A 24801-nucleotide genomic window follows, 5' to 3' on the forward strand; every position below is an offset into this window, starting at 1 on the left:
CATTTGTATATTAACATTTTCCATTTCAAGATAATGTCAGAAATCATTAGACATTGTTGATGTACCATAAAATAAATCTTTAGACTCCCAAAAACTGTAGATGAATTTAGGGTGGTCAGAATACTGACAATAGGAGGAAATGGCTTGATGATTCAATTTTTAAAAACCAGAAAAGTGATTGTGCTAGGCATTTGGGATTCAGTGGTAAGCAAAAAAGGAGCTATGGTATTAGCTTTCATAGAACTTAGTGTTTATGGAATGTGTTCTGTGTGATGTTATAGGCATAAAAAATAGGACATAGTGTCACTAACCTTGCTTTATGTTTCTAGAGGTTGGTCCGTGACCCACAGAACATTGATCACTGGCTGGACTATGGTGCCTTCTGCCTACTAACTGAAGATAACATCAAAGCACAAGAATGTTTTCAGAAAGCCCTTTCCCTTAACCAGAGTCATATCCACAGGTATAGGTAGAAGGGAAATGATGATTGAGTAGGAACAGATAAGCTTCTATATGAAATTGTCTTGGTTTCATGAATGTGGCATGGGATCATATTGTTAACCATGTTGGTTGTCTCTGGTCAGCTTGCTGCTATGTGGTGTCCTAGCTGTTTTGATGGAGAACTACGAGCAAGCAGAAATTTTCTTTGAAGATGCCACTTGCTTAGAACCAACCAGTGTTTTAGCCTGGACTTTACTTGGTATGGTATTTTCCTGTAATATGAATTTTTTTTTCCTATTCTCTTTTTCCCTTTCTACTCTTCATGACTCATCGTATAGTTCTTAAACTTGGTAAAGATGTGAGAAAAATAAGTGAAATGTTATAATTCTTCAGTATATGATGGTGGGGAATTTGTCATATTTCAACATCTTTTTTTCCTCAGGTTTATACTACGAAATTCAAAACAATGATATTCGAATGGAAATGGCATTTCACGAAGCATCCAAACAGCTGCAGGCACGAATGTTTCAGGCACAAGTAACAAAACAAAAGAGCACGGATAGTGGAGAGAATATTGAAGAAGGAGGGAAACCAGAATCCAATTTAGGCCCTTGGGGAACCAGAAATGATTCTTCTGCAATAGCAATAAAGGCGGAAACCACAGCAGGTAGGGCCAGGGAATGGAGAGGATGAATGGCTATTGGGGAAATTGCTGGCCTTAAGAATGGGAGCAGTAAATATTTGCTCAATGAAGGCATACAAGAAGTTTGAGTTATTTAAGGGCTTCTGAGAAAGAATCCTTATTTCTGAATATTTTCTCTTTAATGTGATTGGCGCTTAAAGGTTCTACTGCTGAGATTCAGTTTTTTGAACCTTAGGGAATTTACTGTCTTTATAAGTGTTCCTAAAAGGGATACCTAGCAGAGTAAATTTCCTCTTTTGTGATTTTTAAATTTGTTTGTTCATCCATGTGCTCCCCTTTTTTCTTCTGTTCTTCATTGTTATCTCCTTTTCCTTCAACTTAGGATATCAATCATTTCAATGTGTTTAGTATGGGTGCTTTCGTTTGTGTATTTCTTAAACTATTCATTACTTTGTGTGGATACATTTTTAACATTTGAAGTATAATTTATATTTTATAAACTGCACATATTTAATATGGACAATTCGATAAGTTTTGATATAAGTACATACCCATAAAAAATCACCACAGGCTGGGTACATAATTTTACATTCCTACCAACAATGGACAGGGTTCTAATTTCTTCACTTTCTTGTGAACATCAGAGCTGTCATTGTATGAAGGTATGACAATTAAGTTTGTGAACTTGCCACTGTGTGCTTACCTTGGCTGCACTGTACAAACAGCTTGGTAAGGTTTCATAACCTTGTGTCATTGTCTCACAGCTGTGTTCTTGTCAATATGTGGTGATGTGTTGCTGAGTGGCTTTCATTATTGTTGTTGTATTTTAAAATACATGAAACAGGCCAGGCACAGTGGCTCATACTTGTAATCCTAGCACTTTGGGAGGCCAAGGTGGGAGGATCACTTGAAGCCAGGAGTTCTAGACCAGCCTGGGTAATGTGGTAAGATCCTGTCTCTACAAAAATATAGAAAAATGAGCCAGGCCTAGTGGAGCACACCTGTAGTCCCTGCTATTCTGGAGGCTGACGTAGAAGGATTGCTTGCGCTCTGGAGTTTGAGGTTGCTATGAACTATGATGATGCCACTGCACCGTAGCCTAGGCAACAGAGCAAGACTGTCTCATAAAACAAAACAAAACAAAACATGAAACAGAAGTAACAGAACCAAAAGAAGATACAGACAAATTTATAATCTGTATACTCACCCCATCTCAGTAATTGATAAAAACCAAAGACATAACATCAACAAATATAGAATAATTGAACAACACTATTTACCAGTGGGATCTAATTGATATTTATGGATTACTCTACCCAACAACAACAGAATACACACTCCTTTCAAATGTACATGAAACATTTACCCAGACAGGCTATATGTTGGGTGATAAAACAGACCTTAACACATTTAAAAGAATTAAAATCATACAAAATATGTTTTCTGACCATAACAGAACCAAACTAGATATCAGCAATAAGAAGATAACAGGAAAATCTCTAAATACTTAGAAATGATTAATATTAATAAATATTCCTCTGGTGAAAGAGGAAGTAACAGGGAAATAAAAAATATCTTGAACTAAATGAAAATTAAAATACAAAATCAATACCATGTAGCTAAAACAGTGATTAGAGAGAAATTTATAGGACTTGATACGTAGGAAAGAAGAATGGTTTCAAATCAGTAATCTAAGTTTATACCTCAAGAAGCAAGAAAAAGAAGAGCAAAACTTGGCTGCACTCATAGCTCAGTGGGTAGGGTGCTGGCCATATACACCGAGGCTGGCAGGTTCAAACCCAGCCCGAGCCTACTAAAACAACAATGACAACTGCAACAACAACAAAATATATAGTTGGGCATTGTGGTAGGCTGTAGTCCCAGCTACTTGGGAGGCTGAAGCAAGAGAATTGGTTAACCCAAGAGTTTGAGGTTGCTGTGAACTGTGACACCACAGTACTCTACCCAGGGTGACAACTTGAGACTCTGACTCAAAAAAAAAAGAAGAGCAAAACCCAAAACAAGGACAAAATAAAGAGCAAATTTCAATGAAATTGAAACAGAAAAACAATAGAGAAAAACAACTGATCCTAAGGTTCATTCTCTGAAAAGATAAATATAATTGATAAACGTCTAGAAGGATGGACAAAGAAAGAAGATGCAAATTGCCAATATCAAGAATGAAAGAGGGATCAGTATAGTCACCTCACTAAAAGAGTAATGAAGGAATACTATATTACACTCTACCCACATAAATTTGACAATGTAGGTGGAAAGAAGCAATTCCTTGCAAAACTATAACCTACTAAAACCCACGTAAGGTGAGATGGATAACCTAGATAGTCCCATACCAATGAATGAAATTGAATTTAGAGTTTAAAACCTTCTGAAAAAGAAATCTTCAGGCCCAAGAGGCTTTAGTAGAGACTTCTACCCAACATTTTAACCCAGATTCTACACAATGCCTTCTAGAAGACGAGAAAGGAACACTTCCTGATTCATTTTATGAAGCTCATGTTACCCTGATACCAAAACCAAATGCATCACAGAAAGAAAACTATAACCCTATATACCTCATAAACATAGACAAACAAAACATTAGTAAATAGAATTCAGCAATATCCAAAAATAATTACAGACCATGACCCAGAGGGACTTATTGCAGCCACATAAGACTTGTTCAGTATTTGAAAACTAATCAGTAGATTCTGCTGTATAAACAATCTGAAGAATGAAAATCACATGATCACATCAACTGAGGCAGAAAAAACATTTGGTAAAATACAACACTCACTTACTAATAAAAACTCAATAAAGTTGAAATAGAGGGAAAACTTCTTCAGCCCGATAAAGAACATTTAGGAAAAACTATAGTTAACATCATACTTCATGATGAAAGCCTGAATAGTTTTCTCCTAAAATGGGGAACAAAGCAAGAATATCTGCTGTTACCCATTCATGCTGGAACTTTTATCCAATGCAATAAGGCATGAAAGGAAATTCAAAGCATACCATTTTAGGAAGGAAGAAATAAAACTGTACTTATTTGCAGATAATATGATTGTCTATGTAGAAAATTCTGATGATCTACAAAAAATACTTTCTAGAACTAGTAAGCATAGAAAGATAACCAGATACAAGATAAACACACAAAAATCAATCATATTTTTCTATTCTAGCAGTGAAGAATTGGAAACCCAAATTAAAAAACAATGCCAAGTGTAATGACTCCTCAAATGAACTACTTATGTATGAATCCAACAAAGTATGTATAAGATCTTTATGCTGAAAACTATAAAATGCTGATGAAAGACTACCTAAATAAGTGGAGAGAGATACTGTGTTTATAATTTGGAAAACTCAACATAGTAAAGATATCCATTATCCCCAAACTGATCCATTGTTTAACACAAATTCAAATCAAAATCCAAGTCAGGGCCAGATGTGGTGGCTTACACCTATGATACTAGCACTTTGAGAGGTTGAGGTGGGTGGATTTTCTGAGCTTAGGACTTGGAGACCAGCCTGAGCAAGAGGGAGACTCCGTCTCTACTAAAAAAAGTAGAAAAACTAGCCCCACATTGAGCCAGGTGGCTATAGCTACTCCGGAGGCTGAGGCAAGAGGAACACCTGAGCCCAAGAGTTTGAGACTGCTGTGAGCTATGACACCACCACTACCCAGGGCAACAGAGTGAGATTCTGTCTAAAAAAAAAAAAAAGAGTAGTGCCCGTAGCTTGGTGGGTAGGGCACCAGCCACATACACCCAGGCTGGTGGGTTCGAACCCAGCCCAGGTCAGCTAAACAGTAACAACTGCAACAAAAAATAGCTGGGCATTGTGTCAGGCGCCTGTAGTCCCAGATCCTTGGGAGGCTGGGGTGAGAGAATCACTTAAACCTAAGAGTTTGAAGTTGCTGTGAGCTGTGACACCACGGCACTCTACCAAGGGCGACATAGTGAGACTCTGTCTCAAAACAAAAAGAAAGAAAAAAATAATCCCAGTTGGGAGAAGCAAAAAAAAAAAAGCCAAGTCAGGAGAAAAATAAAACTAAAAAAAAAATCCAAGTCAGGAGTTTTTCTATATGTAAGAAAGCTAATTTTAATATTTATATGTGGAAAGGCAAAGATATTAGAATAGCCAAAACAATTTTGAGAAAAATATACAAAGGGTCCTCCTCAAACGGTAGACATTTTAAGCCATGTTATCTATGCATTACATTTTGAAGTTGAATTGAAGGTACCATTACTGGTCAAGTGTACCTAGACATGCTACGTACATTCGTTTTACCTGCACTGCATATACTTTTGGGGAATGATTGATTTTCTTTCCAATAAGATCTCTTAAAACGTATATATATTTTGTGGGTATCCCTGGTATTTGGAGGAATCACACTGCCTACTTAAGACCTGTTAGAGTGATACCTTGGAATCCAGAACCCCATTCAAGTTCCAAATTGTTCAAGTTCCAAGACAATTTTTCCCTTTAAAAATAATGGAAACTGGATTAATCTGTTCCTAAGTCCCACAAGCACAAATTTTCAAAATGATTTTAGCAGTAAATACACTGGGGCCAGGTGCAGTGGCTCACGCTTGTAATCCTAGCACTCTGGGAGGCCAAGGTGGGTGGATTGCCTGAGCTCACGGGTTTGAGACCAGCCTGAACCAGAGCCAGACCTCATCCCTAAAAATAGCCAGGTGTTATGGTGGGCGCCTGTAGTGCCAGCAACTTGAGAGGCTGAGGCAAAAGAATCACTTGAGCCCGAGAGTTTGAGGTTGCCGTGAGCTATGGCACCATAGCACTCTACCAAGGGCGACAAAGTGAGACTCCGTCTTAAAAAAACAAAACAAAACAAAAACAGTAAATACACCGGATTTTAAGGTAAAATATTAACAAATAATAATTGAATAAAAATGTAAATTAATACAATTAAAAATAAAATATAAAGGCCTGTTTCATCACAGTTGAACACTTGTTTGGAAAATACCCCTCACTGTTCACAAACTCCTTAAACTTCTTTACAAACTTTTCCGCTGCTTCTGAATTAGAACTGGCAGCCTCTCCATGCATAACAACACTATGCATCCCAGTCCTTAAAGTTGTCCAACCACCTACTGGCTTTAAACTCCTTTTGAGCACTAGTATCAGTCATGCCTTTCACTCTAAATCATCCTGGAGGACCTTGGCTTTCTCACAAACTATTATTTATTTATTTATTTATTTATTTTGAGACAGAGCCTCAAGCTGTCGCCCTGGGTAGAGTCCCGTGGCATCACAGCTTACAGTAACCTCCAACTCCTGGGCTTAAGCGAGTCTCTTGCCTCAGCCTCCCAAGTAGCTGGGAACAGGCTCCCACCACAACGCCCGGCTATTTTTTTTTTTTTTCTTTTTGTGGTCGTAGTTGTCCTGTTTGGCAGGCCCGGGCTGGACTCAAACCCACCAGCTCTGGTGTATGTGGCTGGCACTTTAGCCACTTGAGCTACAGGCGCCAAGCCTCTTACAAATTATTGTCTCAGAAATCCAGCACCAGCTAGCTGTTTTTCATTTATCCAGATTAAGAGTTTTTCCATGTCTTCCATATTTTTCCATCTCATAGAGGGCAGTGTCATAACCCCTTTCACTATATCAGTTGCTTTAATAGCTTCTTTATTTTTCAAAATTGTCCAGTCAATTTTGGCTTCCTGATAGCGAGATCAGCCAGAAGTGTACCACTTCCATGCTTAGCAATAAGGTCTTTCTTAACTTCAATTGTAGCTCTAACAGCTTTCCTCTTATCTTCCTCACTACTCTTTTAGACCCTGGTGAATATTCTTAGTTGTTATTATCTAAAAAAAAAAAAAAGGCATAAAAGCATGAAATTAGCAGCAAAAATCACATGAGATCCTTTTGCTACAGCTTCAGACAACAAACTGAACCACAAAGTGCATGGGTTGCCCAAGCACTGGGGAAACGTGTGCATAAAAACATACAAACAATGTGCTTGGTAGGTGTTCAGATTCCAAAGCAGCATTCAGATTTCAGGCAAAATTTGCTCGAATTTTTTGTTCAAATTCCAAGTTGTTCAAGTTGTGGGGCATTCAGATTCTGGGGGCAAATACTGTATATACTTACAGTAATAAAGTGGGGTATTGGCAAATAGATAAAGATGTAAAATGTACATCAGTGGAACAGAATAGAAACCAGAAATAAACCCATACAAGTTATGACCAACTGCTTTTTTTACAAATGTGTATTCCACTTCATTGGAGAAAGGATAGTCTTTTCAACAGATGACCATCTGGACAATTGGATATCTATATTCCAAAAAAAAAAAAAAAAGAATGCTAATCTAAATCTCAAGCATTATACAAAAATTAACTCAAATGGATTATAAACCCAGATGTGATATGTAAAACTATGAAGCTTTTAGAAAATATGTATAAGAAAATATTCATGACCTAGGGTTAGGTGAAGAGTTCTCAGAGTTGAATGTAACAGCACAATCCCCAAAAGAAAAAAATTAATAAAATGGAGTTGATTAAATTTAAAAATGTTCTCTTTGAAAGACCCCATTAAGAAAAAGGAATAAAGGGGCGGTGCCTGTGGCTCAGTGAGTAGGGCGCCGGCCCCATGTGCCGAGGGTGGCGGGTTCGGACCCACCCCCGGCCAAACTGCAACCAAAAAATAGCCGGGCGTTGTGGCGGGTGCCTGTAGTCCCAGCTGCTCAGGAGGCTGAGGCAAGAGAATCGCGTAAGCCCAAGAGTTAAGAGGTTGCTGTGAGCCGTGTGACGCCACAGCACTCTACCCAAGGGCAGTACAGTGAGACTCTGTCTCTACAAAAAAAAAAAAAAGAAAAAGGAATAAAAAGGTATAGACTGGAAGAAAATTGTTGTAAATTACATATTCACTTACAGACTTGATCCAGAAAGAAAACTTAAGAGCAAGGAAATAATCCAATTGGAAAATAAGCAAAAACTTGAACAAATATGCCTCTGAAGAGGTGATACGGATAGCAAATAAGGACATGAAAAAATGTTCAGCTTCAATGACCATTAGAGCTTCAATGACCATTTGAATGACCAGCTTCAATGACCATTTGTCTACATCAAAATGAAATTATCACTGAACACATACTACAGTAGCTAAAATAAAAAATATTGATAATACCAAATTCTGGCAAAGATGCAGAGAAGCTAGATGACTTCGTACATTGCTGGTGGAAATATACAAATGGTATACCCACTTTGGAAAATAATTTGGAAGTTTTTTATAAAACTGAACATGCATTGCCATACATCCTAGCATTCACACTCTTAGGCATTTATCCTGTAGAAATGAAACCTTATGTTCACAAAAAGACTTGTACACAAATATCTGTAGCAGCTGTGTTTGTAATTGCAAAAAACTGAAAACAACTGAAATGTCCTTCAATGTGTGATAAACACCTCATATATCTACATAATAGAATAATACTTAGCAATGACAAGGAATGAACTATTGATACAGATAAAACCAGGATGGATCTCAAGGTCATTATGCTTAGTGCAAAAAGCTAATATCAAAGTTTTATTTATATAACATTATTATTATTTTTTTTTGACACAGAGTCTTATTTTGTTACCCTCAGTAGAGTGCTATGACATCATAGCTCACAGCAACCTCAAACTCTTGGGGTCAAGCGATTCTCTTGCCTCAGCCTCCCAAGTACCTGGGACTACAGGCGCCCGCCACAACATATGGCTATTTTTTTAGAGATGGGATCTCCCTCTTAGGCTGATCTCAAACCTGTGAGCTCAGGCAATCCACCCACCTTGGCCTCCCAGAGTGCTAGGATTACAGGCGTGAGCCACCGTGCCCGGCAATATAACGTTCTTGAAATGACAAAACACTATTAGCAGAGAATAGATTAGTGGTTGCCATGGGACAGGGACTCTAAAGGGAAAGCATAAGGGAATCCTTTGTGCAATGGAACAGTTGTATATCTTGATTATGATGATGGTTACACAAATCTACAAATGGAATAAAATTGTTCATAACTATGCAGAAACAGACACAAATGAGTACATGTAACAACTGGTAAAAACAGAGTAAGATCTATAGTCTAGTTGACAGTCTTCTACCAATATCAAGTTTCCTAGTTTTGATACTATGCTGTAGTTGTGTAAGTTATCACCATTGAAAGGAAGCTGGTGAAGGGTACATGGGAGTTTATGTACTATATTTTCAACTTCCTCTGAGTCTGTAATTGTTTCAAAATAAAAAGCTAAAAAAAAATCCCTATGTGTAGCAATTAAGAGTATTTATATGGGCTTGGCAATGGCTCACGCCTTTAATGCTAGCACTTTGGGAAGCCTAGGTAGGAGGAGTTGTTTGAGGAGTTTGAGACCAGCCTGAGGAAGAGCAAGACCCTGTCTCCCCCCCAAAATAGAAAAATCAGCCGGGCATGGTGGTGCATGTCTGAAATTCTAGCTACTCAGGAGGCTGAGGTAGGAGGATCCCTCGAGCCCAGGAATTGAAGGTTGCATTGAGCTATGATGATACCACTGCTCTCTAGCCTGGGCAACACAGCAAGACTTTGTATCAAAAAAAAAAAAAAAAAGTATTTTTGTGAAGTCTCAGAATGTAAGTCTCCATGTAAACTGAAGATAACTTTCAAAGGCAATATTAAAAACTTACTTCTTTATTATTAATTTATCACATTTTATTATTACCTATGCTGTTGAGGTTATTTATGTCTTCTAATTGTATTCCTATGTGGAAATACTATATAATCATATGCTATTGTGTATCTCTTCCCAACTCTGCATTCGCTAACATGACATGGGTAGCTTTAAATTGGCTACAGTAGGAGAATTTACATCATGGAAAGTAGCAATCAACACAAACCAGGCTCCACACAGCACTGAGAGCCACTGGAAACCCAGGAAAACTTCAAGTATTTGGAAATTACTTGAAAATACACCTCAAAATAACCCATATGTCAAAGAAGAAATCACAAAGAAAATTATAGAATAATTTGGTGGGATGAGCTAAATTAGTTCCTAGAGGGAAGTTTATAGCTTTAAATGCTTATAATAGAAAATAAGAAAGATCTAAAATCAATTATCTAAGAATCTACGTTAAGAGGCTAAAAAAGGAAAATCAAATTAAACCCAAAGTAAGTAAAAGGAAAGAAATAATAGATCAGAATAGAAATCAGTAAAATAGAAAACAGGCAAATAGAGACAATCAATGAGATCAATAGCTTATTTTTTCAAAGGATTGATGAACTTGATTGATTTTTTTTATATTTTTTTGAGACAGAGTCTTACTTGTTGCTCTCCGTAGAGGGCCCTGGAGCCACAGCTCATATCAACCTCAAACTCTTGGCTCAAGCAATTCTCTTCTTAGCCTCCCAAGGAGCTGAGACTACAGGCACTCCCCATAACGCCTGGCTATTTTTAGAGATGCGGGTCTTGCTCTAGCTCAGGCTGGTCTCCAACTTGTGAGCTCAGGCGATCTACTGGCCTTGGCCTCCCAATGTGCTAGGATTATAGTCATGAGTCACCACTCCTAGCTGAAATTGATAAATCTTTCTTTCCTATTTCACTTCTAGGAAAAAAAATTGATCAGGAAAAGAAAGAAGATACTTATTACTAATATCAGGAATGAAAGAGAGGACATCATTGCAAATCTTATAGATGTTAAAAAGATTAAAGGGGGAATTATTAATATTGAAAACTTAATGCCAACGAATTTAATAACTTAGATTAAATGTACAAACACCTTGACAGACATAAACTAACAAAGCTTACTCAGGAAGAAAGAAAAAATCTGAACAGTCCTAAATCTCCTAAGGAAGTTAAATGAGTAATTACAACCTCTCACAAAGAAGACTCCAGACCCAAAAAGGCTTTATTGGTGAATACTATCACACAATCAATGAAGAAATAATTTCAATCCTATTTTATGTTCAGGGAAGAGTGGAAAAGGGAAACACTTCCAAACTCATAATTAAGAACAGTAATCACCCTAATATCAAAATCAGACAAAGCCATCTCAAGAAGAGCACTTACCAATGACTTTCATGAATGTAGACATAATAATTCTTAACAAGTATTGCCAATTAATTTCAGCAACATTCATAAAATATTGGCTAGGCATGGTGGCTCACATCTGTAATCCCAGCAATTTGAGAAGCTGAGGTGGTAGATCACGTGAAGCCAAAGCCTGAGCAATACAGAAAGATCCTGTTTCTAAAAAAAAAAATTAAAAATTAGCCAGGCATGATGCATGCATCTGTAGTCCCAGATACTTGGAAGGCTGAGGCAGGAGGATCACTTGAGTTCAAGCTTGCAGTGAACTGTGATCATCCCACTGCACTCCAGCCTGGCCAACAGTGAAACCCTGTCTCAAAAAAAAAAAGAACAGAAATAATATATGCAAGCAGGGTTGTAAGTTTGGTTTCACATTTGAAAATCAGTATAATTTATCACTGGAATAGCTACAAAGATTGATAATACCAAGTTATAGCAAGGATGTGGAGTAACTAGAATTCTCAAACATTGTTGGTTAGAATGCAAATGGTGCAACCACTTGAGAAGGTAACACATTTTTAAAGTTTATTTATTTCTTTTTTGAGATAAGGTCTTGTTCTGTTGCCCTGCAGCTTGAGGCTTGAGTGCTGTGGCATCATTATAGCTCACTGCAACCTCAAACTCCTGGGCTCAAGCAATCTTCCTGGCTCAGCCTCATGAGTAGCTGGGACCACAGACATGTGCCATCATGCCCAGCTAAGTTTTCTATTTTTAGTAGAGACAAGGTCATGCTCTTGCTCAGGCTGGTCTTGAACTCCTGACCTCAAATGATCCTTCCTCTTTGGCCTCACAGAGTTTTAGGATTGTGAGCCACCTGCACCTAGCTTATTTTTCTTATTTTTTATTGATACACATTTATGGACTACACATGGTATTTTGTTAAATGTGTAAAAAATATGGAACGCTTCATGGATTTGTGTGTCATCCTTGTTCAGGGGTCATGCTAATCATCCCAATTTTAGTTAAATATACATACACATGTCAGCAGTTTCACTCCCAGGTATTTACCCAAGAGAAATGGAAACATATCCTTTCAAAGATTTATATCCAAATATTCATAACAGATTTATTTATACCAGGCAAAAACTGGAAATGACTCAACTGTCTTGATAGGTGAATAGAAAATAAATCTTCATATATCCACACAATTGAAAAGACACTCAGCACTAAAAAGGAAAAAATTCCTGATACATATTACGTGGATGAATCTCAAAAACATTATGTAAAGTGGATAAGCCAGCTTCAAAAGATTACTATATGATTCCATTAAATGAAATTATAGAAAAAGCAAAACAAATTTATATGAACAGAAAGCACATAAATGGTTGCCTTGGGCTGGAGCTTGGGGGATTATCCACAGAAGAGCACAAGGGAGTTTTTTTGGCACATCAGTAATGTTTATTATCTTGATGGTAATAGAGATTACACAAGTGTATACATGTTTAAAATGGACTGAACTATTGTATACTTAAAAGGGGACACTACTATATGTAAATTATACCTGAAAAAGTTGAATATTATTTTTTCCCATTAAGATCATCAATTACTTCTTAATGATCAGTTTGCAATATTTGACAACTCCCTCCTTCCTGAATTCCATCTAGGATTTCGCCAACACCTTTGGTTTCCTTTGCTGGCTTCCATTTCTGGTTACAGTCATAAGATATAATCATTTCCCAGTAATCCTGTCTTACTAAGAGCTCACCTCCTGGCACAGTTTCCATTTCACTCCTCATAACTCTCAGATTTCTATCTTTAACCCTGACTTCCCTCCACAACTCAGCAGTTGGATTTTTCCGCTAATAAACTCAACTCTTTATCTCCCAAATTGACTCTACATCATTATAAAGTCATTTTCCCCTTCCTTCCTTTCTTGAGCTTTCCCTCATCCCTATCAGGTTAATTCCCCAGACCAGTTGGTTCTCTTTTAAAATGCTCATTGCATCTTCCCTTTAGATTTTCCAAATATCCACTTTGTTGTAGCAATAACAGACCTATTTGTGTCCCCAATTTTTTCTCCTTGTTAGACAGCACTGCTAAAATAATCTTCATACAATATCACTTTAATCCTCTAATTTTTCTGCTTAAAACTATGCAATGTACTTTCTCTCTCCTTTTGTCTGTAAGAGAAAAATCATGGGATTCAAGTATCAAATATTCAAATATCTAGGCTCAACCTACCTTTCTTTAAATTTTCCCTATGAAATTGCCAATACCCATTAAAATAATTAGCTCACTACTTCCAAGCTTTTGCCAATGGTGTCCTCCCAGCCCTGAATACCTCTCCCTCTTTCTACCTATCCATTCCTACCTGTTTTTCTTTCTTTCTTTCTTTTTTTTTTGAGACAGAGTCTCAAGCTGTCACCCTGTGTAGAGCACTGTGGCATCACAGCTCACAGCAAGCAACCTCCAACTCCTGGCCTCAAACAAGTCTCCTGCCTCTGCCTCCCAAGTAGGTGGGACTACAAGCACCTGCCACAATGCCCAGCTATTTTTTTTTTTTTTGGTTGCAGCCATCATTGTTGTTTGGTGGGCCTGGGCTGGATTTGAACCCACCAGCTCAGGTGTATGTGGCTGGCATCTTAGCCACTTGAGCCACAGGCGCCAAGCCCATTCCTACCTGTTTTTCAAAGCTGTATTTTTGCTTTAGCTGAAAGTGACCTCTTCAGATTTGAAGGATAGCTATCATTGATCATTTCCTGCCTGCCATTACTTTTTGTTTTTATTCATCAAACATTTATTTGAGAAGCAGCATGTCATGTTTAAGAGCTTTAGCAGATTATGGTACCTTGTCAAAGATCCTGTAATAACCTTTTAATACCCAATGTAGGAAAGTTTTTTTCACTAAAATTTAATCTATTTAGGACCGGGAATTACATCATCCATTCTAGATGAATTTCTTGAAGAATCCTCTAAACTTCAATCTGATTCACGAGAACACCTTTTGACTACACAATCTCAGGAGCCAACCATGGGCCAAAAAACATCTAACATGTTTCTCAAGGAGATACCAGAGAAAAAAGGTAACCAGAAATACAGGCTCTTGCTTGGGAAAAAATATATATTTTCACTTGGAATAGGGCCATAACCAAACTAGATAAGGATGAAAACTCTTACATAATTTTAAAAGTTGCAATCTGGACTTGTTTGAAGTTGATTAGTTTATCTGTAATATTGCCTAAGTTCTTTCATATTAGGTGAGGCTCTGAAATCCAAACTCAGTGGTGTAATTCTCTGAATACACAAGCATTTTATATTTACACATTTTATATGCAGAAGTAACCAACTACAGACCCATGATTTACTGATAATTCTTCATTTTTTAAATCTTTACAGTGATGTTTCACTGTCAAGGAGATCTGAGTATTTTTTTAAAGACCTTGTATTTAGTTGTGCCTTGCTTTTGGAACCACCAGTAGCGTCACCCTGAGAATGTTTAAGTTCTTCTCTTTGGAGATCATTGCTAGAGAGCAGTCTACTGCTTTCTAGTTTATGATCTCTCTCATGTATTAGGTCAGAATACTCTACCTGCTGTCTTAGTGTGTTAGAACTTCTGATTTTTTTCCCTATTATATCTAACCTATCCTTTTAATATAATATTTTCAGCAGCATCAAAATGTCGAGATTCATCATCTTTTCTGCCTCCCGTCCATTATTCCCAACCTCCTACCACTATCTTCATGGAGACCATACGTTTCTTGATGAAAGTTAATGCTGTGCAGGTCAGAATATTTGGGAAAGGGCAAGTATATGGGAAGACTTTAGTGAACTGTTTATTCTATCCATAATGCTATCTTTGCAAGTTTAGATAACATACGAAGTAGAAATCAAATATGCTCTTAAGAGCACACTTTGGGCCCTGTGCAGTGTCTCATGCCTATAATCCTAGCACTCTGGGAGGCTGTGATGGGCAGATTGCTTGAGCTCAGGAGTTCAAGACAACTTGAGAAACAGTAAGACTCTATGTCTATTAAAAATAGAAAAACTGGGCCGGGCGTGGTGGCTCACGCCTGTAGTCCCAGCGCTGTGGGAGGCCGAGGCGGGTGGATTGCCTGAGCTCAGGGGTTCAAAACCCATATGAGCAGCAGTCAGCCAGAGTAAGACCCCGTCTCTACCAACAACATCAAAAACAGCCAGCACTGCAGGAGAAAGAAGAAAATCAACAAAAAAGGAGTACTTAGAACAAAGAAGAATGAACAAGCACACTGAAATTAAAAATAAAAAAAAATAAAAAAAAAATAATAGAAAAACTGAGGCAAGAGGATCCCTCAAACCCAGGAGTTTGAGGTTGCTGTGAGCTAGGATGACGCTATGGTACTCACTCTACCCATGGTGACAGAGTGAGACTCAGAAAAAAAAAAAAAAAGAGCACACCTTAAGCCCAATGGAAAGAACAGTCAAACATGAACTAGTTTCTGCAAATGGCATCAAAAGACCTCACTTCAAGTCTGCTCCCCACAGGACACAAGCAAAGACACATTCTAAGTCATATGTTGCCTGATGTCACTTTGTTAGTGGACTGCAGGAGCTGTAGCCCCTACTAGTGTTTTCCTAAGAAGGCATAAGTGTGGGTGCAAGTTTCTGTATTAGAGACTGAAATGGAAACAGGGTAAAGAAGAATGATTTCCCCTCAGCTTCACAAGTACATCTGACTTTGTCAAATGTGTAGGTGAAACAAAGACTGGCCCAAAGTACAAAACTAGTAAACATAATGAGTATTTGGAGGTGCATCACAAATAGACCTTTATGTTCCCAATATCCCAGGTCTAGAATTTTAGAAAGGAAGTTTTGCCTTATTTGTAAGTATCCTTATAATGATAGCTGTCTGGAAATAATACCTCACGTAAATAGGATGGTTGATGTGCCTTTGCTGCATAATAACCAGCAAGACTAGAATTGTGAGATATTGCAGATTATTCAGTTGGAAATGTCTTCATTTGGTAACTAAGTGAATAGCTAGTAATGGGACCATGAAACACTGAACGTTTGTAATTCACCCCTAACCTTTTGAAGTTAAGGATAATCATTTGACTCTGTAATATATTCCTTATTATTTATTATCCGAAACAGAATCCTTCAACTTTGAAAGCTATGGGACTGACACAATGTAGCCCTTTACATGCTCCTTATAGTCTGATTTTCCTTGCAGTATGTGCAGAGGGTACTTGCCCATGAGCTGTTATGTCCTCAAGGAGGTCCCAGCTGTGAGTATTACTTGGTGCTGGCCCAGACACACCTTCTCAAGAAGGACTTTGAGAAGGCAGAGGAATACCTTCAACAAGCAGCCCAGATGGACTACCTGGTAATGACTTTTTCTAGAGCCTCTTGAGTCTGGAGAAGGGGCAAGCAGCCTTTATTACCGGTGATGATGCCACATTCCTGGTAGATTTATGGTGACCAACAGTGGGGGTCTTTAGCTGTCAGAAAACTCATTTATTCCATTTGTTTTTCCTAAGCAAAGGGCAGAGAAAAGGATAAGGACAGTTTTTAGCAGATAGGTATTTATCTATTTTAGGTTTTCTAAATTTCTTTTATTTTCTCATCGTGAACACTATCATAGTTAGGCTTGAAAATTTTAAAATATTTACCCAAAAGGCAAAATAGTGTTGAAGAATGTAAGAAAGAAATGAGAGGGCAGACCTAGAAAAATATTTCCCAGTGCAATTAAATGGTTGTCTTGCTACTAAGTGCTATTAGAAAGAGAAAATGGATTTAATCTAAATTTAAATGTTAAACAGAGGTCATTAAGGCATTTTTAAATACCATCTTAACCCATGTACTACTTGTTCCTCACTTTCTCAGAACCCTAATGTGTGGGGTGTGAAGGGCCATCTCTATTTTCTAAGTGGAAATCATGCTGAGGCCAAGGCATGCTATGAGCGAACCATTAGTTTTGTAGTGGATGCTTCTGAGATGCACTTCATCTTCCTGAGACTGGGGCTTATTTATCTGGAAGAGAAAGAGGTAAGGGGTAAAGAATGGGCAGTAACGTGCAAATCAAGCCATGCTTTGGAAGCTTATTATAGTTCAAGCATTCACATGTATCTGTGTGGACTAAAAGTGGTAATATGAGAAGGACACTTTTACATCCAAAGGTAAAGTGACTGGCCTAATATCAGACCCAGGCAGTCTAACATGAAGAGTCTGTGGTTTAGAGACTTTGGGAGGCCGAGGTTAAGGCTGCTTAAGCTCAGGAGTTTGAGACCAGTCTGAAGACCCCATCTCTCCTAAAAACAGAAAAAACTAGCTGGGTGTAGTGGTGCATGCTTGCAGTCCCAGCTACTCGGGAGACTGAGACAAGAGGATCACTTGAGCTCAAGAGTTTGAAGTTGCTGTGAGCTATGAAACCATATCACTCTACCCAGGGTGACAGAGTGAGACCCTGTGTCCAAAAAAAAAAAAAAAAGTCTGTGGTTTTATGCATAATCATTATACTAATAAAGAGTTATTAAGTACTTAGTAAATCTTATTTTAGCTACTATTTTAACTAAAATTTTATTTTATCAGCAGTAGTAAAAACTTTATTTTCAGTAGTTCAAAAATTCTTAGTTTGACTTAACTAACAAAGTGTCATGGGCTTAAAGAGGTCTTCTCCAAACTTCCTCCTCAACACAAAGGGTTATATTTAATCTAACTGAGGCTTACCTCATTCCATAGAGCACTCTGGACCTGGCTATAAAAGCAATACCTCCCCATATTTTGGGAAATATGCCAGAGCCTTAAAAAACTTTCTTTTATAGAAAATCTCAAATACATACAAAGTAGACATAGAAGAATGAACTACCATGGACCTACCATCTCACTATAGTAATTATCAATATTCCACCAAAGACCTTTAACTGTCTACTTTTGTTGTGAATTTATTCCATTTTTTCCCCTCAGAACACCTGATTTCTCTTTTTATTTAATATAACAACAACAACAGCAATAAGAAGTTACAGTGCCTTATACTGTAAGTAGGAAGGCTCACATAGGCTTGAGAGAAATCTCTCTCCCACTACAATGATGTAAATAAGGAAAAGTTTTCTTTCTGATGTCATTGCAAGCTGTATCGTTCAAAGTGCTGCTGACCTAAGCATCCACTATGCAAGCCCTGCTCAGGCTGGAGACACAAGACTTTCTTTTGAAAGTTTTTTTTTTTTTTTTTGTGGGCGGCACCTGTGGCTCAGTGAGTAGGGTGCTGGCCCCATATACGGAGGGTGGTGGGTTCGAACTTGGCCCCAGCCAAACTGCAACAAAAAATAGCCGGGCATTGTGGCAGGTGCCTGTAGTCCACCCAGCTACTCAGGAGGCTGAGGCAAGAGAATTGCCTAAGCCCAGGAGTTGGAGGTTGCTGTGAGCTATGATGCCACAGTACTTTACTGAGGGCAATAAAGTGAGACTCTGTCTCTAAAAAAAAAAAAATCTAAGGACTCAGATTGTTCTGGAGTGCAACTATCAGAGGTCCCATGATCATCCTGGCAATACTGTGTTTGAAGAATCTAGAACAGTAGCTTACTTGTGCTTTCTTTTTACAGTATGAAAAGGCAAAGAAAACCTACCTACAAGCTTGTAAGAGATCACCTTCATGCCTTACCTGGCTAGGACTGGGAATTGCCTGTTATCGGGTAAGAGGAAGAAGGCTTGAGATTTGGCCTGTGCATACAGCTGACCTTGATTTCTTAGTCTTCCAGCATCCCTGGGGGTTTTTGATGACAGTGAGATGGCAACCAAAGAAGCCTGTTCGAATAAAAATTTGTTATTCAGGCCAGGCATGATGGCTCACATCTAGCACTTTGGGAGGCTGAGACACAAAGATTGTTTGAGGTCAGGAGTTCAAGACCAACCTGGGAAACAGCAAGATCACGAGATCTGCCTCTACAAAAAAGAAACAAAGAAAGAAAAATTAGCTAGGCATGGTGGCATGCACCTGTATTCCCAGCAACTCAGGTGATAGAGGCAGGACAATCACTTGAGACCATGAAGTTGCAGTGAGCTATAATGATGCCACTGCATTTTAGCCTGGGAAATAGAAGAAAATAGAACACCCTCGAGCAAGCAATACTGTATTGATTGCTCAGGATAGGGCTAATAATAACTGATATTAGAGGAAAGAAAGCTTTCTAGATAATACTATTTTGACAAGCAAATCAGATTTTAACTTCAAGAAAGGGATGTTTACATACTTTGCTTTTTCTTTGGATCATGTAAATTTTTCTCTTTTTACTAAGGATTTCCATGGAGAAGAAAGGAATGCACAATGTAAATTTAAAAAATCTAAAAATGTATCTGACACTGTGTATCTACACTGTGTGTAGAGAAACTACTCACTGAATGATGTACACATGATGGGAGTTCTTGTGGATTTCCAATCCTAGTACCTGGAACTCCGTTATTTACATATGGCCTGATGAGACTGCTGTAGAGCGAAGGAGGAGGAAGGGGCTATAAGTTGAAAACCTGCTAGGCATGGCTCCAAATTCCTCTACTTAGAATTTTTATTTTTTTGCGACAGTCTCACTCTGTTGGCCAGGCTAGCATGCTATGGCATCAGCCAAGCTCACAGCAACCTCAAACTCCTGGGCTCAAGTGATCCTCTTCCCTTAGCCTCCCAAGTAACTGGGACTACAGGTGCCATGATGCCCAGCAAGTTTTTTTTATGTCTAGTAGAGATGTGGTCTCACTCTTGTTCAGGTTGGTCTCGAACACCTGAGCTAAAGCAATCCTCCCACCTTGGCCTCCCAGAGTGCTAGGATTACAGGTGTTGGGTCCTGTACCCTGCTTCTACTTATATTTTTAATCAGACAGGTTCCACTTTTAATTGGTTTACATATTGAACTACTGCATAAGGTTTTATTTGAAGAAAGAGTTCTGATGTTGGTATAGGTCACATACATCAATATTACTTGGACATAGTGGTTTCAGCTAGGCTGACTTCAGCTCGCTAAAGTGAAAGCTCTTTGACTCACAACTCACACCGTTCCCTTTTCTGTCAAGCTGGAGGAGCTCACAGAGGCTGAGGATGCTCTCTCTGAAGCCAATGCATTAAACAACTACAATGCTGAAGTTTGGGGATATCTGGCTCTGGTCTGCCTAAAGGTGAGTGTTTATTATCCTTACACATTTCCTCTTTAGAACACAGAGGTAGGTACCAAGTAAGCCAGGACCAGCAGATGCGTGATATTTGAGGTCTGATGAGCTCTGTACTATACTGATGCCAAAGGAGATGTCAAGTCTGGGCAGCTTCTACTTGGCATGTGTTTAAAATAATATATTTACTTATGATTTTCTGGAAATGAAGTTGTAAAAGTAGATTGATATCATACCATAACATAAACTAAGGTAAGAATTAGTGAAGGAGATGCTTTACTAGTCTTTCTGAATCATTTCTTCCTGTCAAAATTCTGGTTGAGGGTGCTGGTCCTTCATTCAGATGGGCAATTGGGTAGAAAGTATTGTGGGAGTTCATGATAAGTGCCTACTTTTACGTGTTAAAAATAATTCTCATGGCTCGGTGCCCATAGCTCAGTGAGTAGGATGCCAGCCACATACACCAAGGCTGATGGGTTTGAATCCAGCCTGGGCTTGCTAAACAACAATCACAACTGTAACCAAAAAATAGCCAGGCATTGTGGTGGGCACCGTGGGCAGTCCCAGCTACTCGGGAGGCTGAGGCAAGAAAAACGCTTAAGCCCAAGAGTTTGAGGTTGCTGTAAGCTGTGATGCCATGGCACTCTACTGAGGGTGACAAAGTGAGACTTTGTCTCAAAAAAAAAAAATTCTCCCGTAGTTAAACTTGAATAACTTGCATATCAAGCTACGATCAAATTGGGACTAATGACAGCAGCACTCAGTTTTCCATTGGCCAATATGACCCAAATTATATTATTATAATATTATGAAAGAAATAAACAAAATAAAAATTACTTGATTTTTGACCAGGCTCAGTGGCTCACGCCTATAATCCTAGCACTCTGGAAGGCCAACACCGGTGGATTGCTTAAGCTCAGGAGTTGTATACTAGTCTGAGCAAGAGCAAGACTCCGTCTCTAAAAAATACCTGGGCATTGTGGCGGGTTCCTGTAGTCCCAGATTATTGGGAGGTTGAGGCAAGAGGATCACTTGAGTTCAAGAGTTTGAAGTTGCTGTGAGCTATGACACCACAGCACTCTACCAAGGGCACAGAGTGAGACTCTTGTCTCAAAAATAAAAATTACTTGATTTTCTCTTTGAAGTAAATATCCCAAATTTCAATATGAGAAATACCTTGGGAGGCTAAGCCAGGTACATTGCCTGAGCTTAGAAGTTTGAGACCAGCCTGAACCAGAGTGAGACCCTGTCTCTAACAATAGCTGGCATTGTGGTAGGCACCTGTAATCCCAGCTACTTGGGAGGCTGAGGCAAGAGAATCACTTGAGTCCAAGAGTGTGATGTTGCTGTGAGCTATGACACCACAGTACTCTACCGAGGGTGAAAAAGTGAGATTCTTGTCTTAAAAAAAAGAAAGAAAGAAAGAAAAAGAAATACCTGAAATACCCTAGCTCTACCCCAACTAGCTATGGGATCTGGGGCAAGTCACTTAAATTTATAGAGATTCAATTTCTTTATCTTTAAACTAAAAAAGTCAATATAGAAGATCTTACTATATTTATCTCAGAAACTTATAGATCAAATAAGGAAAATGGCTTGGCACCCATAGCATAATTGTTACAGTACTAGCCACATACACCAAAGGTGGTGGGTTCAAACATGGCCCAGGCCAGCTAAACAACTGTAACAAGAAAATAGCTGGGCATTGTAATGGGCACCTGTAGTCCCAACTACTTGGGAGGCTGAGGCAAGAGAATCACTTAAGCCCAAGAGTTTGAGGTTTCTGTGAGCTGTGACACCACTGTACTCTACAGAGCGTGACAGTGAAACTGTCTCAAAAAAAAAAAAAGAAAAGAAAAAAAGGATATATACAGATATATAACCCAATTAACAAGCTTGAGTTCAAACGCCAATGTAGAACACTGCATTTAACAATTAAAGGACATATATTCTTTTATTTTTTTGACACATAGTCTATTTTTTTTTTTTGCAGTTCTTGGCTGGGGCCAGGTTTGAACCAACCACGTCTGGTATATGGGGCCAGCGCCCTAGTCCTTTGAGCCACAGGTGCTGCCCTGACACATATTCTTTTAAAGCACAAATGAGTTGGACGGTGCCTGTGGCTCAGGGAATAGGGCACCGGCCCCATATACCAGAGGTGGCAGGTTCAAACCTGGCCCCGGCCAAAAACTGCAAAATAAATAAATAAAAGCACAAATGAGTTATTCATAAAAGTTGACCACATGCTAGAATACAAAGAGAGATTCAACAAATACATATAGATCACACTACAGTGAAATTATGAATTAATAACTAAAATACAGGCCAAAACACTCATATATGTTTGGAAACCTAAAACACGATTATAATTAATTCATGGGTCAAAGAGGAAATCATATAATTTCAAATATGAGGTTTTATGCTAGGTAGAATTCTGAAGGTAGCCCTCTCCTCCAAGATTATTCCATCAAATACTAATCTAGATACTTCTGTGAAGATATTTTACAGATGTAAATAAAGTATCAAATCAGTTTACCTTAAAAAACAGACATTATCTGGATGGGCCTGACCCAATCAGGTGAATCTTCTAAAAGCAGGGAGTTTTCTCTGGGATGGGGGAGCAGAAAGGAAGTCAGATTTGAAATATAGGAAGCAGCCAACATATGATTGCTGGCTTGAAGATGGAGAAGGACTACATGTCAAGGAATGTGGGTGATATCTAGAAACTAACAGCAGCTCTTGCTGAGAGCCAGCAAGGAAATAGGGACCTTCATCCTGCAAGTACAAGGAACTATATTCTATCAACAACTTGAACGAGCTTGGAAGTAGATTCTTCTCCAGAACCTCCAGATAAGACACAACACCCAGCTACTTTTTGTTGGAATTTGGCCCAGGCCGAGTTTGAACCCATCACCCTTGGTATATGGGGCCGGCGCCCCACCCACTGAGGCACAGGCACCACCCTGCACCCACTTTAGAAATAAGCCGGTGTTGGGTGGTGCCTGTGGCTCAGTGAGTAGGGCGCCAGCCCCATATACCGAGGGTGGCGGGTTCAAACCCAGCCCCGGCTGAACTGCAACCAAAAAATAGCCGGGCGTTGTGGCAGGCACCTGTAATCCCAGCTGCTTGGGAGGCTGAGGCAGGAGAATCGCGGAAGCCCAAGAGCTAGAGGTTGCTGTGAGTCCTGTGTACATCATGGCACTCTACTGAAGGCGGTAAGGTGAGACTCTGTCTCTACAAAAAAAAAAAAAAAAGAAATAAGCCGGTGTTTATTTATTATAACAATAAAATATTTATTTATTATAACAATGATATACCATATAAACAATTTAAAGAGCTTTTAATTTTGATGTGTACACTTACTGTGCTTTGAACTTCTTTTGAAAATAATTTAACTTGGCGCAGTGCCTGTAGCTCAGTGGCTAGGGCAGCAACCACATACACCAGAGCTGGTAGGTTCAAATCCAACCTGGGCCTGCCAAACATCAATGACAACTACAACCGAAAAATAGCTGGGCATTATGGCAGGCGCCTGTAGTGCCAACTACTTGGGAGGCTGAGGCAAGAGAATTGCTTAAGACCAAGAGTTTGAGGTTGCTGTGAGCTGTGACACCATGGCAGTCTACCCAGGGTGACATAATGAGACTGTCTCAAATAAATAAATAAATAAATAAAAGACATTATTAGAACAATTGGAAAAAACTGAATGAGGTCTGTAGGTTAGATAATAGTATTGTATCTATATTAATTTCCTGATTTTGATAATTGTACTATGGTTAAATGAGAGGATATCCCTGATTTTAGAAAATACACTTAAAACACACTGCAGTATTAAAATTGCCTCATATCTGCCTCATATATACATATATATACACACACACACAGGGGTGCCAAAAGTGTATACACATTTTAAGAAAGGAATAGGGCGGCGCCTGTGGCTCAGTTGGTAAGGCGCCTGCCCCATATACCGAGGGTGACGGGTTCAAACCCAGCCCCGGCCAAACAGCAACCAAAAAATAGCCGGGCGTTGTGGCGGGCGCCTGTAGTCCCAGCTACTCGGGAGGCTGAGGCAAAAGAATCACTTAAGCCCAGGAGTTGGAGGTTGCTGTGAGCTATGTGAGGCCACGGCACTCTACCGAGGGCCATAAAGTGAGACCCTGTCTCTACAAAAAAAAAAAAAAAAAAGGAATAAACTGTATTAAATATGTAATAGTGAAATCATGTTTGTCTTCTGCCATCATAAGGGATGTTCAATGTGACCTGTATTTACCTTTCGTTATCGTTATGTATTGAATATTACAATTTTAATACAGTTTTTTCCTTTCTTAAAATATGCGTACATTTTTTGGCACCCTTTGTATATTTATATATACAGTACTTCCCCCTCTGCCCCTGGGGATCTGTTCCAAGACCCTGAATGGATACTTGAAACCAAAGATAGTACCGGACTCTATATACACTATGCACAAATTTCTTTTCCCTTCTTCACAGTTTCATAGATAGAAGATTTATTCTTATATAGATTTTAGCAATCTCAGCATATGATTTTTTCTTTCCTTATTAAGTCAAGAACTTTCACCTTTTCATGTAAAGGAA

General features: G+C 38.8%; 1 protein-coding gene and 1 non-coding gene across 2 annotated transcripts in view; one reads left to right on the plus strand and one right to left on the minus strand.

Annotated features, from left to right (window-relative positions):
* CFAP70 (cilia and flagella associated protein 70) overlaps positions 1-24801 on the plus strand; it is a 116977-nt gene that overhangs the window by 82369 nt on the left and 9807 nt on the right. Inside the window, exons 18-26 of the mRNA XM_053586138.1 lie at positions 330-463; positions 585-700; positions 884-1108; positions 14001-14159; positions 14743-14858; positions 16286-16438; positions 16939-17100; positions 18654-18743; positions 20113-20214. Coding sequence (XP_053442113.1) covers positions 330-463; positions 585-700; positions 884-1108; positions 14001-14159; positions 14743-14858; positions 16286-16438; positions 16939-17100; positions 18654-18743; positions 20113-20214 — 1257 coding nt within the window. The remainder of the gene's footprint in view (positions 1-329; positions 464-584; positions 701-883; positions 1109-14000; positions 14160-14742; positions 14859-16285; positions 16439-16938; positions 17101-18653; positions 18744-20112; positions 20215-24801) is intronic.
* On the minus strand, positions 12027-12130 carry LOC128582798 (U6 spliceosomal RNA). Its single transcript, XR_008379238.1, has one exon. It is a non-coding gene; the product is annotated as a U6 spliceosomal RNA (small nuclear RNA).

Source organism: Nycticebus coucang, chromosome 3 (genome assembly GCF_027406575.1).
Source record: "Nycticebus coucang isolate mNycCou1 chromosome 3, mNycCou1.pri, whole genome shotgun sequence".
In the NCBI taxonomy this organism is placed as follows: Eukaryota; Metazoa; Chordata; class Mammalia; order Primates; family Lorisidae; genus Nycticebus; species Nycticebus coucang.